We start from the raw sequence: 15,060 nt of genomic DNA on the forward strand, positions 1-15,060 counted from the left end.
AAAAACCACATATGTTAAGAAACTCTAAGTTTGCTGGAAATCTTTTTTTCTCTTACTTGTGTCAGTGTTCTTATAGACATTGACTCCCTTATTTTTATGCAGAGATAATTCATCGTGCTTTAACATTGAAAGCAAACGTATTTCATTTCCGATCTAGCAGCACGGTCTTGACTCACTCTGAAAATCTCCTTCCAGCCCTCTTTTTTTTTAGTTAGTCGTTTTAGGACAAGGTTTTGGCTCAAATAAGTTGCTGGAAATCGTAGCTTGCTCAAGTTTAGAACCGTATTTTTTAACGAAACACGAAAACCTTTGAAATCATTCTCGAGCAGATAAGTTTGGTGTAGAGATTGTTTTTTTTTTTTGTTTTTTTTTAGCTAGCGTCAGATGTTATTGTTTACTCGATGAGTCCTACAAAATGCTCCGTATTATTTCTACAGTTTGAAGCAAAGCAAAGATGGAAGAGAGGGAAATGATGGCGGAATGCGCCACCGACGTTTTGGTCAGTTTCCCCGAGTCGCTGCATCTGTACACAGGACTGCTGACAGTAACTACAGTGTGCGGAGGGCTGTCGGGAATATTAGCTGCTGCTCTTTTGTATGTCTTCTGTCTGAAGCCTTTGCTGTTGACGAGACAAGTAAGCATAAATAGTCTCTTCCACATCCGCTGAATCCACTGTATTGATTCCTTACACTTTACATTCCATATTTGAGATGTTTGTTTTCTCTTTTGTCCCATCAGGGTTACAATGCAAGTAGACTGCTTGAACCTGATGATGCTGAATTAGACAACAACCAAAGGGACTATGTCAGCAAATGCAAGGAGGAGGCTCCAAGTGGAACCACTCATGACAAAGTATTACTCTAAGACTCAATTACTGAAAGTTAGTGTTGTTTTGCACAGGTACATGAATGAGGTAAATCAAGTCCAAAATTACCACAACATTCATGCCCATGATGACTGCTTGTAAACTTCTGACCAAAACTGTGCATACATAAACTTGGATTTTTATTCAGTGTCACAAAGTTTTTGATGGTTAAGACTTCTCTTTAATAGTTTACTCTGTTTACTTATTGAGCAGGAGAAGAAGCAGCCACCCGTGAACAGCGATGTGGCTGCTTTTGCATCCAGAGCAAAAGTGGTTTATCCCATCAACCAAAAATACAGAGTAAGTCCACCATCTCTAGAACATGTGGCAGAATTACATGTACACAACTAAACAGTGTTTTATTCCAGATATGCTAAAGTCTTTCCTTTTTTGGGGGGCTAAAGCTGTTAATTTTGTCTGTTTACCACAAATATCAGTAGAATGTGAATGAATTTACGTATGCAGACGAATCCACGTGATTAACTAACATTGCAGTTGAAAAATATTTTGCCAAATATACCCACAGTATTGTTAAGTGCATGTGATCAAAGTGGATTGAATATTAACTTGATGCAAATTAACTGATGGAAGTTTGGCTTCGATTGACATACACTAATAAGTAGTAGTTGCATTCTTCCATTAACTGCATATTTCATTAACTACAATATGCACAATGCTAGTTAGAAATACAATTGATATAAAGAATATGTATAAGTTGTGTTTTACAATGACAAGAAGGAAACATGGCCTACTTGGCTACTGATTCCGCTTTATGTTTCACTGTTCCTGTCAGCCTTTAGCAGATGGAGCATCCAATCCGTCTCTACATGAGCACTCAAAGTTGCCAGTGATGCCTAATGAAGAGTCGTCCTCCTTCATGGATGGAGAGTCTGTGAGCCAAGAGCAGGACAACGATGGCAGCAGTCAGTTCATTTTCTCTTCGCTGTTTCCCAAGAGCTTACAGAACCAGAGATTTAACAGGGTTTCCCACTATCCTCACACACTGACACAAACGGGGTAAAAAATAACTGTACACACACATTATAACCACCAATTAATCATGGCACATTGCACAGATCCAAGTAACAACACTCACCCATTTGTTTACACAGTTTTGGAAGTAGGATCAGCCTTTACTGTTTGGCCCTGCAGGACATACAACATCACTGCTCTCAGCTTCAAGACGAAAAATATCTGGTGAGCTTTAATCATCTGTCTTATAATGTACTAGATTTCTTGTAGATATCCTTTAAAGAATGTTGTCATACTAATATATATTTTTTATTCATATTTTAGATTTTTCTACAGATGGTGAAAATAATATTGAACTATCGGTTTCCAAAAGACAAAAATGATGCTTCCTTTTCCAAGAATATTCTTCAGATGCAAGAAAAGGTAGGAGTCAATTACTAGTACTCTATTTAGAATCACTGACTTTTAAAACTTTTAATGTAAGCATCAGTTTTTATCGTTTAAGGAACTGAATGAGTTGAGGAAACAGTTAACTGCAGGCCAAGCTGTGAGTGAGAAGAGTCAAGATGATCCGTGCACATTGGAAGAAATTGAGAGAAGTCAGAAAGATCTTCTTGAACGTGGCCTTCAAATGGTAAAAGTCGAGAGGAACAGCTGTTTCACATCTTTTAGACTCCATCTATTTATGCTGTCCTTCCATGAATAAACATGGCTGCACAATGTTTGTTTCTCTTCATAGTCCAAAAGTTTCAGCAAACAGGTGGAGGACTTGTGCAAACAGCTACTTAAGAAGACCAGCTCTTTCTCTCCAGATGAAGCTCAGAATGTGATTCAGACTCTGATTCAGACACTTCTGTTAGTAGAGAAGCATCTGCTGAAGGCTCAAGAAGTAGATCTAAAGGTTAACCAACACTCGTCATTTGGAGTAGCGTTTATTTTTATTCTCATCACTTTTGTCATCATTTTAAGACTGAAAAAATGCTTCTGAGTATTTCTGTTATTTTCCATTTCTTAGAAAATGCAACAGAAGTTGTTGTGGTGGGAGGAGCTGACAGGTCTCATTCAATCCCAGCCTGCCTTGCTAAGACAGGAGGTGACTCTAAGGCAAGGCTTGATGGCTACAACTCTGGAACAGCTGACAAGCGATAACATGTTGAAATTTAGCCAAATGGAAAAGATACTTTCAAAAATTCAGGCTACACTGATTGAAGGCCTTCAGCAGTGCACTGACGGTAAGACGAATAAACTGAAATAGTTTTAGTTGAATCTCATGAAATTATTGTGTGGTTCTACCAAATAAGAGAATTATATTTGACAGTAAGATGTATGTTTCTTAAGGCATATATTTACTAAACAGGAAAAAAAAATGTAATGACAGTTTTGCAGTGATTGACCAAATGTGTGTGGAGTTATCTTCTAATATACTCAAATGGTTCCCAGAGACAAATGGCAATCTGTAATTTCTAGCCTAGTTCTTAAATTTAAGTGTTGGACTCTGAAAATAGGCCATTTTCTGGGAATCCTCTTTAGCTCCTTAAATAAGGTCAAGTTCTTTCAGGACAGCAGAGAGTATCATACTGTATGTATTAGTGCATCCCAGACTCTCAGCCTCTTTCTACATATCCCTCACTGTTGTCATAGACAACAAAAACAGGACAATGCTGTTTAGACGTTAACTGTGCCTACAATTTTCAGCCAAAGAATCTTTTCTTTTTGGACTTATTGGTACTTTTATTTCCTTTTGTGCTCGAGATTTTAATAATTGTGAGAAACCTAAGTAGACTATGGAGCTATGCAGTTAGGAGACATTGTTCTGTCACGACTACTTGCTAAATACACCAAGTAAAGCATATTACTTAACTTTTATTCTATATTCATCAAACTGTCTTTGCACTGCAATAAAACAAATGCAGTTGTCTTGATAATCCTGAGCTTGACAGATTCCTCTATGCTGCAGATTGCATGAAAAAGACAAATGAGCTGGTGAATGAGAAGTGCAGCAAAAAGGTGTCCAAGAGGAAGAAGCTTCAGAGGAGTCACACCAAGGAGAAGAGCCGTGCCTTAGAACTGAAACAGAGTCCCAGTGACCTACAGGAGCTTACCAAGGTCAGGTCCAATACCTTAAGGATTACTGTTGAAATGGGATTGTGTGAAAGAGCTTTAATCAGAATCAGAATCAGAATACTTTATTGATCCCTGGGGGAAATTATTTTTTGTTACAGTGCTCCATTTTAAACCAACATTAAGACAAGACAGACAATACGCTAACTAAGAATAGTACAATATATACATATATATACATACATACATACATACATACATACATACATACATACATACATACATACATACATAAGTCACTTATAAATAAATATTTGGAAAAGAAACATGTGTAGCTGTAGCAGCAAACAGTGTGTTAAGTGGATGCGTTGTACAGGGAGATGGCCACAGGCAGGAATGATTTCCTGTGTCGTTCAGTGGTGCTTTTCGGTAATCTCAGTCTCTCACTGAACGAGCTCCTGTGGCTGACCAACATGTCATGGAGTGGGTGGGAGGTGTTATCCAACATTGTCTTTATCTTGGACAGCATCCGCCTCTCCGACACCACCTTGAGGGAGTGCAGCTCCATCCCCACAACATTGCTGGCCTTACGGATCAGTTTATTAAGTCTGTTGGCATCTGCGACCCTCAGCCTGCTCCCCCAGCATGCAACAGCTTAGAGGATTGCACTGGCCACCACAGACTCATAGAAAATCCTCAGCATTTTCTGGCAGATGTTGAAGGACCTCAGTCGCCTCAAAAAATAGAGACGACTCTGGCCCTTCCTGTAAAGTGCTGTGGTGTTTTTAGCCCAGTCCAGTTTATTGTCAATGTGTACTCCAAGGTATTTATAGTCCTCCACAATGTCAACACTGACCCCCTGGATTGAAACAGGGGTCAAGTGTTTCCTGGTCTTCCTGAAGTCCACGATCAGTTCCTTGGTCTTTGCCACGTTGAGCTGCAGATGATTCTGCTCACACCACGTGACAAAGGAGTCGACCACAGCCCGGTACTCTGTCTCATCATCCCTGCTGATGCATCCAACCACCGCAGAGTCATCAGAAAACTTCTGAAGATGGCAGGTCTCTGTGCAGTGGCTGAAGTCTGTGGTGTAGAGGGTGAAGAGGAAGGGGGAGAGGACAGTCCCCTGTGGTGCCCCTGTGTTGCTAATCACCTTGTCAGACACACACTGTGGGAGACGTACATATTGTGGTCTTCCTGTCAGGTAATCAACAATCCAGGACACCAGAGAAGCATCCACCTGCATCGCTGCTAACTTATCACCCAGGAGGGTCGGCCTGATGGTGTTGAAAGCACTGGAAAAGTCAAAAAACATGACCCTCACAGTGCTCGCCGGCTGGTCCAGATGGGTGTAGACACGATTGAGCAGGTAGATGATGGCGTCCTCTGTTCCGAGACGAGGCTGATAAGCGAACTGAAGGGGATCCAGATGTGGTCTTACTATGGGTCGCAGCTGGTCCAGGATGAGCCTTTCCAGGGTCTTCATGATGTGGGAGGTCAGTGGCACGGGCCTGTAATCCTGGGGGCCACTGGGACGAGGCGTCTTTGGTACAGGGACGAGGCATGATGTCTTCCACATCACCGGGACCCTCTGCAGACTCAGACTCAGCATAAACAGTTTATGAAAGACTCCACACAGCTGGGGGGCACAGGCCTTGAGGACAAGGGGACTCACTCCGTCTGGTCCAGCAGACTTGCCTGAGTGAAGTCTCCTCATTTGCATCTCAACCTGGTATTGAGTGAAGGTGATGGGTGGGGGAGGGGTGTCAGGAATCTCACAGGAGGCAACATGTGAAGAGAGCGGCTGGCACAGTGGTGTGGCTCTGGATTCTAGGCTGACTGCAGGTGAGGTTGTGGGGGTGGGAGCAGACACTGTGGTGTCGAATCTATTGAAAAACAGATTCAACTCGTCGGCTCTATTCTCACCTCCCTCAGCTCCCCTGCTGTTGGTTGGCCTGAATCCAGTGATGGTCTTCATGCCCCTCCACACCTCTCTCATGCTGTTCTGCTGGAGTTTCCACTCCAGCTTCCTCCTGTAATTGTCCTTAGCCTCTCTGATCTTGTCCTTTAGTAACACCTGGACCTTCCTCACCTCCTCTTTGTTGCCCCCTCTGAAAGCCCTCTTCTTGTTGTTGAGGAGGGCTTTGATGTCCTTAGTCAAGAATATGATTTTCTGTTGGTACTTGAGGAATTTTCCTCTTGTCAGTTTTAGTCACTGTAGTTACAATAACTAGGCAAAAGAGACCATGGAAAGTGTGCAAGTAAGTCTGCGCTTATGTGCCCTCCAGGTATATCATGAGTTGCTGATGAAGCACAGGCAACAGATTTGGGACTTGGAGCAGCAGCAGGACAGAAGGGTGGTTGACGGCCTCTGTGACCTCTGGAAGGTAAATGATCAATCGCTAAATTCTGTCTGCTTACAGAGCTCGTCTGTTTTTCTTATGTAGTTTCTGTGTCTTCAGAAACTTCGTACCTCTTGGTCCAAGAGGCTCGGGGAGCTGGCCAAGGATGTTTTTCTCTCCTCTGTTCCTGCTCAGACAAAGCTCTCTGCTGAACACTGTGAGAAACTGTGGCTGGATCTGGAGCAGGAGCTGTCTGCTCAGCTACAGCAGGTGGAGTGCACTACCAGGCAGCAACTGGATGACATTAGGGCTGAGCTGGATACATATGAACAGGTAGAAAACTTGTGTTGAATCTGTGTCATTGTTTCATTTCACATTTCAAATTTAATGAATTTTTTTTCCCTGTACCGTTTTTTCCACACTATAAGGCGCACTGTTGAAGAGTGGGTCTGTTTTCATACATAAGGCGCACCATATTATAAGGCGCATTAAGACAAACAAAACAGTCAGATAACTCGACCTTTATTAAGCTCATTCACAGTAACTCTTAACGTTGTTAAGCTGTAACACTACGCTGTAACTTTTTCAGTCCATTCAACTTCCACAATTCCATCAGATTCTTCACCTTCCATGTCTGAGTTAAACATCTGGGCAATTTCGGCATTAAGCATGCCCGGATCCCTCTCATCATTATCCGAATCAGTCTCGTTGCTGTTACTTAGCTGTTCAGTGATTATTCCAGCCTTTGTGAAAGCTCGGACAACACTTGACTGATACCTTAGCCCAAGCATCCACGATCCATTGACAGATAGTGGCGTAACTTGCTCGGCGTTGCCTCCCTGTCTTGGTGAATGTGTGTTCGCCTTCTGTCATCCAATGCTCCCACGCAGCTCATAATTTAACTTTGAACGACCTGTTGACACCAGTATCTACAGGGAGTGCAGAATTATTAGGCAAGTTGTATTTTTGAGGAATAATTTTATTATTGAACAACAACCATGTTCTCAATGAACCCAAAAAACTCATTAATATCAAAGCTGAATGTTTTTGGAAGTAGTTTTTAGTTTGTTTTTAGTTTTAGCTATTTTAGGGGGATATCTGTGTGTGCAGGTGACTATTACTGTGCATAATTATTAGGAAACTTAACAAAAAACAAATATATACCCATTTCAATTATTTATTTTTACCAGTGAAACCAATATAACATCTCCACATTCACAAATATACATTTCTGACATTCAAAAACAAAACAAAAACAAATCCGCGACCAATATAGCCACCTTTCTTTGCAAGGGCACTCAAAAGCCTGCCATCCATGGATTCTGTCAGTGTTTTGATCTGTTCACCATCAACATTGCGTGCAGCAGCAACCACAGCCTCCCAGACACTGTTCAGAGAGGTGTACTGTTTTCCCTCCTTGTAAATCTCACATTTGATGATGGACCACAGGTTCTCAATGGGGTTCAGATCAGGTGAACAAGGTGGCCATGTCATTAGTTTTTCTTCTTTTATACCCTTTCTTGCCAGCCACGCTGTGGAGTACTTGGACGCGTGTGATGGAGCATTGTCTTGCATGAAGATCATGTTTTTCTTGAAGGATGCAGACTTCTTCCTGTACCACTGCTTGAAGAAGGTGTCTTCCAGAAACTGGCAGTAGGACTGGGAGTTGAGCTTGACTCCATCCTCAACCCGAAAAGGCCCCACAAGCTCATCTTTGATGATACCAGCTCAAACCAGTACTCCACCTCCACCTTGCTGGCGTCTGAGTCGGACTGGAGCTCTCTGCCCTTTACCAATCCAGCCACGGGCCCATCCATCTGGCCCATCAAGACTCACTCTCATTTCATCAGTCCATAAAACCTTAGAAAAATCAGTCTTGAGATATTTCTTGGCCCAGTCTTGACGTTTCAGCTTGTGTGTCTTGTTCAGTGGTGGTCGTCTTTCAGCCTTTCTTACCTTGGCCATGTCTCTGAGTATTGCACACCTTGTGCTTTTGGGCACTCCAGTGATGTTGCAGCTCTGAAATATGGCCAAACTGGTGGCAAGTGGCATCTTGGCAGCTGCACGCTTGACTTTTCTCAGTTCATGGGCAGTTATTTGGCACCTTGGTTTTTCCACACACTTCTTGCGACCCTGTTGACTATTTTGAATGAAACGCTTGATTGTTTGATGATCACGCTTCAGAAGCTTTGCAATCTTGAGACTGCTGCATCCCTCTGCAAGATATCTCACTATTTCTGACTTTTCTGAGCCTGTCAAGTCCTTCTTTTGACCCGTTTTGCCAAAGGAAAGGAAGTTGCCTAATAATTATGCACACCTGATATAGGGTGTTGATGTCATTAGACCACACCCCTTCTCATTACAGAGATGCACATCACCTAATATGCTTAATTGGTAGTAGGCTTTTGAGCCTATACAGCTTGGAGTAAGACAACATGCATGAAGAGGATGATGTGGACAAAATACTCATTTGCCTAATAATTCTGCACTCCCTGTAGTGGTGAGACGGGCACGCATGGAGTTGTAGATCAAAAGAGACAGAGATTTGTGGAAAAAGCCATCCGGTCTCTTGACATAAACTTCCCTCAGCCACTTGCTCATCTTCTCGTCCATCCATCCCTTTGAGTTAGCCTTGACGATGACGCCGGCCGGAAACTTTTCTTTTGGCAAAGTCTCCCTCTTGAAAATGACCATGGGTGGTAGTTTCTGGCCATTAGCTTGGCAGCCCAGAACTACAGTGAAGGATGACTTCTCCTTCTCTGCGGTGCATATAGATACCGTACTGGTCCCTGTTTTCTCGACAGTGCGGTTCACAGGGATGTCAAAGGTGAGGTGGACCTCGTCCATGTTAGTGATGAGTTCTGGCCGGGTCTTCTTTTCAGTGATCTTATTCTGGCAGTAGGTGCGGAAAATGGCCAGCTTTTCTTTGTAATCGTTTGGTAGTTGCTGTGAGATAGTAGTTCTTGTGCGGATTGAGAGATTATGCCTTTTCATAAAACGGAAGCACCAAGAGGGTCCCCCTCGAAAGTCGTTGATCTGCATGTCACGTGCTACCGCTGTTGCCTTGAGTCGAATAGAGACTGTAGAGACACTTCTACCTACTGTTCTCTGTTCAATAACTGTTCAATTTTGTCCTCTAACTGCGGCAATCGCGCCTTGTTCCCTTCGGAAACTCCTTTTGGTCTTCTTTATTAGTTTTAGGTCATCTTCTTGCTTCCTCCTCTTGCGCACCATGGACTCATTAATACCGAATTGTCTCGTAGCTGCTCTATTTCCATTTTTTACTGCATAACTGATTGCTCAGAGTTTAAAATCCACTTCGTAAGCATGTCTCTTCGAGGGGTGCCATTTTGGAGTCGTTATACACACACAACACGGTAATGTTATGTTGAAGCACAGTACGTATTACTCCGCGAGGCTCCTGGCAACGGTAACCGTAATGCTCCGAAAAGTGGTACTAAAAAATGTTTTTGACAGATTTTTGAGCATCGTGTACCACATAAAATCAGTTTGAGGTCAGTTAACACAAACCAAAATTCATATATAAGGCGCACTAGATTATAAGGCGCACTGTTGATTTTTGTGAAGATTTCAGGATTTTACATGCGCCTTATAGTGCGGAAAATACAGTAATTTCTTCCGATTTTTAAACCCTGCCCAGTGATCTAATTAAATGAGAATCTTACAAAATTGCTTTTCCTTGTTTTAAACTGAGCTTCTCTTTGTGTAGGTATGGACTGAAGGGATTGCTTTAGGGCAGTCCTGTCTGCAACACCTGAGGGAACAACAGATGAAGCTCATCCAAGACATGGTAGCCAAACAGAGCTACACACTCAACAGGTAAAATCGTAAAAAATATTTATGACATATTGAGTGTATAAAAAAACTAGGTCTGCACTGTGGCCAAATCCACTTATGAGTTAATAGGAAGTAATGGAATGTAATATTTCTCTTAGTGAAATGGGGAAGCTGATAGAGAAGAAACATGAGCACTTTCTGCTGGTTGTGCAGAGGCACTTTGTGGTCAGGCACTTTTGTCTACATATGCTGAAAGAGATGAGGCTGTCCAAGCTGAAGGCACTATCTCAGACTGATTTCAGAGCTCTACTAATAGAAGATCCCAGTAAAAACCCGCTGTGTGTCAATTTAACTCTCAAGGTGGGAAAATTCACACATATAAACACAGTTGTTTTTAATTTGTTCAGTGTTTTAATAATTCTTCTGTTGAACACTGTTATCTGCTAACGGTCACAGAATGGCAGGCCCAGCCTAGCAGAGAGACATCTGGGCCCAGAGAGTCAGCTCTTGGGGAATAGCTTCCAGCAGGAGTTCCTGTCTGAACTGGAAACGGGAACAGAGCTCCTTCAGAGCCATGCACAGCTGGTACTAGGCAACACCCTAAGCTATGCCATTCAACAAATGAGGGAAGACCCGCCTACAGAGTTACAGACCGCTTCTAGCCTGAAGGTAAGACCTGGGTGAAAGTTATTTAATTTCACTTATTTTAATAAACTGAGAATTAGCTTCCAGTGGTTAGTTTTCATTAGGTTGCAGGCTAAAACCTTTTTATTCCACTAGCACCACCTGACGGAAGCTGCTGCAGAGAGCGTTTACTTGACCAAAGATTCTCTTACTTCGCTGGTCCGAAGCTACTATTCCCACCTACAGGATATCACCAGAAAACTGCGCCAGGATGATTCAAAAATAAACCAGGGTGAGACAGACCCAGCACGAGTTTAGTTTTTAAACTAAAGTAACCAGAGTAACCCTGTATTCATTACTGAGTACTCAGAAATCTTGAAGGAGCTGCCTTCTTATTTGTAAAATAATTTTCTCATTTGTTACAAATGTCCCCTTCCAAATAATCCCAAAGGAGTTCTTTCGGTTTGAAATCTGGTGACTGGAGGACAATTAAGTACAATGAACTTATTGTCAACAAACCACTTTGAGCTATTTGATGTAAAATGGTTGAAGAGGAAGGATGGATTGGTGCCTTCATGTTGGTTACACTCGATTTGTATTTCCAATGTTTTGGTGAGCCTAGCCTCAGTTTCCTGTTCTTAGCTGACAGGTGTGCCACTCATTGTGGTCTTCTGCTGCTGTAGCCAATCTACTTCAAGGTTGATGTGTTGTGTGCTCAGAGATGCTCTTTGGTATACCTTAGTTGTAACAAGGTATGAAGAATAGGACTTGTTACCTATAAACTACTTCAAGGTGATAGGTAACTCATATATAAAGTGGTTATTTGATTTCCCTCAAAAGGAGGCAATACTCTAGGCATTTTCTCCCAGTACACAGCACTGACTGTGAACACTTAGCGAGTGTTACTGTAAGAGCTGTGATAGTACAGGGTTGAGATAAACTGTTAACAGAAGAGAGCAGATGATGCTAGTCAGATGTGTTGTTATTGCTTAAGCTATGAATGATTTCCTGTAAGGAGGAAGGAGAAGCTGAAATGACTTGCTTCAGAAGTGCTCGATCGAATAGAGTTCACCATTTTCCAATGTGAGATAACTGAAGCTTCTTTTGATCTGTGAATCAAGAAGAGGTGTTCTATTAGAGTCAGAAAATAACATAATAGAGCTGAAATGAGCATAATAAATGGCAAGTTTTACATTTAAAATTGTACGGCAGCTAGTAGTCAGTAGACAGAAAATCCACCTTACTCTATTTACTCTTGTAAACATTTCCTTCAATCCTTCAGAGGTGAATGAGGGGCAAAAGAGCAGCAGGGCCTTGCTGAGAGAGCTAATGAACTGGAGCAAGAAACCCGGATCTGCTGAATTCCAACAGAGGTACATAAAACTGGTAGAGCTGGTATTTTTTTTTTTTAAGTGGTACTTTATTGTAAATTAATTCTTACAAAACATGTACAGTGGTCCCTTGGTATAATACGGTTCACCTTTCGTACCCTCACTGTTTCGACGATTTTTTTTGGTGTGCAATCTTGCATGCTTTTTTTTTATTTATTTATTTTTTTACAGCACATTGTGTTCTGTGTCCTGATCAGCTGGAGACCATTGTCAATCAATCTCCTCCGTGCTGTGTCTCCTGTACATTACAGAATTACAGATCGCTAGCATTGTGACTCGAAGTGCTGTACTGTATGCTTGTAAGTTTTCTCCCCAACAAACACAACAATGTCGACGAAACATTTTGCACTGTAAAAGGTACCTGCCCTAGCACCCAAAAGGCAGAGGAAGATGCTAACCATCGCACAAAAAGTTGGACTTCTGGACATGCTAAAGGAAGGCAGAAGTTACCGGGGGGGTTTTCAGACCATATGGCACAACGGATTATACAGGGTGGGCCATTTATATGGATACATCATAATAACATGGGAATGGTTGGTGATATTAAAGTCCTTATTGTGGCACATTAGTATATGTGAGGGGGCAAACTCCTCAAGATGGGTGGTGACCATGGTGGCCATTTAGAAGTCGGCCATCTTAGATACAACTTTTGTTTTTTCAATAGGAAGAGGGCCATGTGACACATCAAACTTATTGGTAATGTCACAAGAAAAACAATGGTGTGCTTGGTTTCAACGTAACTTTATTCTTTTATGAGTTATTTACAAGTTTCTCACCACTTAAAAAATGTGTTCAATGTGCTGCCCATTGTGTTGGATTGTCAATGCAACCCTCTTCTCCCACTCTTCAAACACTGATAGCAACACCGCAGGAGAAATGCCAGCACAGCCATCCAGTATCCGTAGTTTCAGGTGCTGCACATCTCGTATCTTCACACCATAGACAATTGCCTTCAGATGACCCCAAAGATAAAAGTCTAAGGGGGTCAGACCGGGAGACCTTGGGGGCCATTCAACTGGCCCACGACGACCACCATCTTGCTGGAAAAACTCAGGGAACGTGCCAGCTTCAGTGCATGAAGAGGGAAACACATCATCATGTAGCAATTTCAAATATCCAGTCGCCTTGAGGTTTCCATTGATGAAGAATGGACCCACTATCGTTGTAACCCATATACCACACCAAACCATCACTTTTGTTGTTCCAACAACTGTGTCACATGGCCCTCTTCCTATTGAAAAAGTTGTATCCAAGATAGCCGACTTCTCAATGGCCACCATGGTCACCACCCATCTTGAGGAGTTTGCCCCCTCACATATACTAATGTGCCACAAACAGGACTTTAATATTACCAACCATTCTGATGTTATTATGATGTATCCATATAAATGGCCCAGCGCGCTACTTCGCGGGTTATTTTTAGAACGTAACTCGCTCGATAAACGAGGGACCACTGTATATAATTTTCAATTTATCTTTGTTTTCAAATGTATTAGGGTTGAACTTCACAAAAGAAAGGTGCTGGAGCAATATGATCTGGATCAGGAGATGACTTGCAAGCAGCTTAGGCAAAAGAAAATAGCCCAGGATCAAACCATGCAAAGGGTCAAAGAAGAGTTACTGGTTAGTATGCTTCGTCTGCACTGTACTTTTTGCTAGTAGGTGTATTTACATCCTTTAGATGTGTTGTGTTAACATTGTGATGCTTTGTCCATTAGGAGGCAGAAGAAAGCTTCATAACTGAGCTTGCAGCTTTGGCCCGGATTTCTGTCCAGAGCCATGATCCAGAACACAGCAGTGAAGAGGACGACATTGGTAACCACCCTTACCCCAGACAATTAAATTGTGTATATTCCCATTTCACTCTTTCATGTCCTTTTTAATTTGTTTGCGTTTGAACAGGTGATCAGAGTGCCCCGATACTGGACCTGCTGGCCCTTAATCCAGCATTAGATCCAGCTTTGAACCCTTCACTCACCCCGACTGTAGTAACACCAGTGAAGAGTTCAAAACAGAAGAAGGAAAGAAAACGAGAATCTCATCAGAGTTGACATCATTTCACAGCGTTTACATTTTCCTGCAGTAATATTCTGTAAAAGGTTGACTCTTTTGTTGTTGTTATAGTTTTCCTCTTATAAAGCCAAAATGTCTCTGTTGATACTAGTATTGTCATAAAAAGGTTTTAAGTCAGAGTTTAAATACTGTTATTCTGAAATGTTTCCCTCAGTTTTTCTGTATTTTTAAGTGTATCATGACATAACAACTCACTGAAAGTGATGAATTGTGTCTTTCTTTCATACCCGACTATGAGAGCTGCTACTCAACTGGCCCTGTCAGTAAAGCATTTACTGCCTACACCCACACTGCTTTTCATACCACTGCTCATTCTCTGTATTGATTCCTGAGTACACAGGATGATGGATGCTTTTCTAGTGAGTTGTTGGATGAATTAGAGATGTCCATCCTCATTGTAGCAGAGTGCTACTACTCAGCGATGAAAGCCTCGCATCTCTCTTGGTCTAATGGGGTTTTAAGTACAACCCTTTATGGATGATAATGCAGAGTAATGGTGAAAACTCTGGGAGGGCTGGAGTCTGGCAGACACTTTTGTGTGTGCACAGCAATCCAGCAGGCAATTTAGCCTGCACCTTATGGTTCACTGTCGGTTTGAAGTTTAAGGAGTGTCAATTAGCAAACATCAATTTTTAATCTGCCCTTTATTTTCATGCTCATCTTGCACACATAGCCAATTATTGCCATGGCAGCCTGAGAAAATATGCTCCAGGTCCTGACCCACTCTTGCACATCACAGTGCCCTGCCAAGAGTGTTTCTCCTGCACTGTGTCAGTTAGAAATGTCGGTGTACTGTTGACTTTACAAGTGTCGTCGCTGATCTGTGGTGAGGGGAAACCGTTTGGATGTATTTTGAGGTCCCTTAGGGGACTGCAGGGACTTGTGGGAAGATGACCTGATTTCTAATTTTCTCCTCTCCTGCCTGGGCTGTGGG

General features: G+C 42.2%; 1 protein-coding gene across 1 annotated transcript; it reads left to right on the plus strand.

Moving 5' to 3' along the window:
* The first annotated feature begins 161 nt into the window (after positions 1–161).
* evc (EvC ciliary complex subunit 1) lies at positions 162–14,330 on the plus strand. Its single transcript, XM_085456195.1, has 20 exons — positions 162–634; positions 739–852; positions 1,079–1,165; positions 1,659–1,882; positions 1,978–2,062; positions 2,162–2,260; positions 2,343–2,471; positions 2,577–2,738; positions 2,853–3,069; positions 3,795–3,943; positions 6,187–6,285; positions 6,361–6,573; positions 9,971–10,080; positions 10,197–10,398; positions 10,495–10,707; positions 10,819–10,954; positions 11,945–12,035; positions 13,550–13,676; positions 13,772–13,868; positions 13,956–14,330. Exons 1-20 carry the CDS (start codon positions 455–457, stop codon positions 14,102–14,104), a joined length of 2,883 nt encoding a protein of 960 aa, XP_085312321.1. The 5' UTR covers positions 162–454; the 3' UTR covers positions 14,105–14,330.
* The last annotated feature ends 730 nt before the right edge of the window (positions 14,331–15,060 follow it).

This window comes from Copadichromis virginalis, linkage group LG5, assembly GCF_057382275.1.
Source record: "Copadichromis virginalis isolate Kocher_CV1m ecotype Utaka linkage group LG5, C_Virginalis_male_GT1.1, whole genome shotgun sequence".
NCBI lineage: Eukaryota > Metazoa > Chordata > Actinopteri > Cichliformes > Cichlidae > Copadichromis > Copadichromis virginalis.

What these genes read in the sequence shown, in the direction of transcription:
- evc (XM_085456195.1), top strand. Translation starts at nt 455, where the DNA reads ATGGAAGAGAGGGAAATGATGGCGGAATGCGCCACCGACGTTTTGGTC. An exon ending in CACACACTGACACAAACGGG is followed by an intron (nt 1,883 to 1,977) that starts GTAAAAAATAAC and finishes TTGTTTACACAG; the next exon opens with TTTTGGAAGTAGGATCAGCC. An exon ending in ACCTACAGGAGCTTACCAAG is followed by an intron (nt 3,944 to 6,186) that starts GTCAGGTCCAAT and finishes TGTGCCCTCCAG; the next exon opens with GTATATCATGAGTTGCTGAT.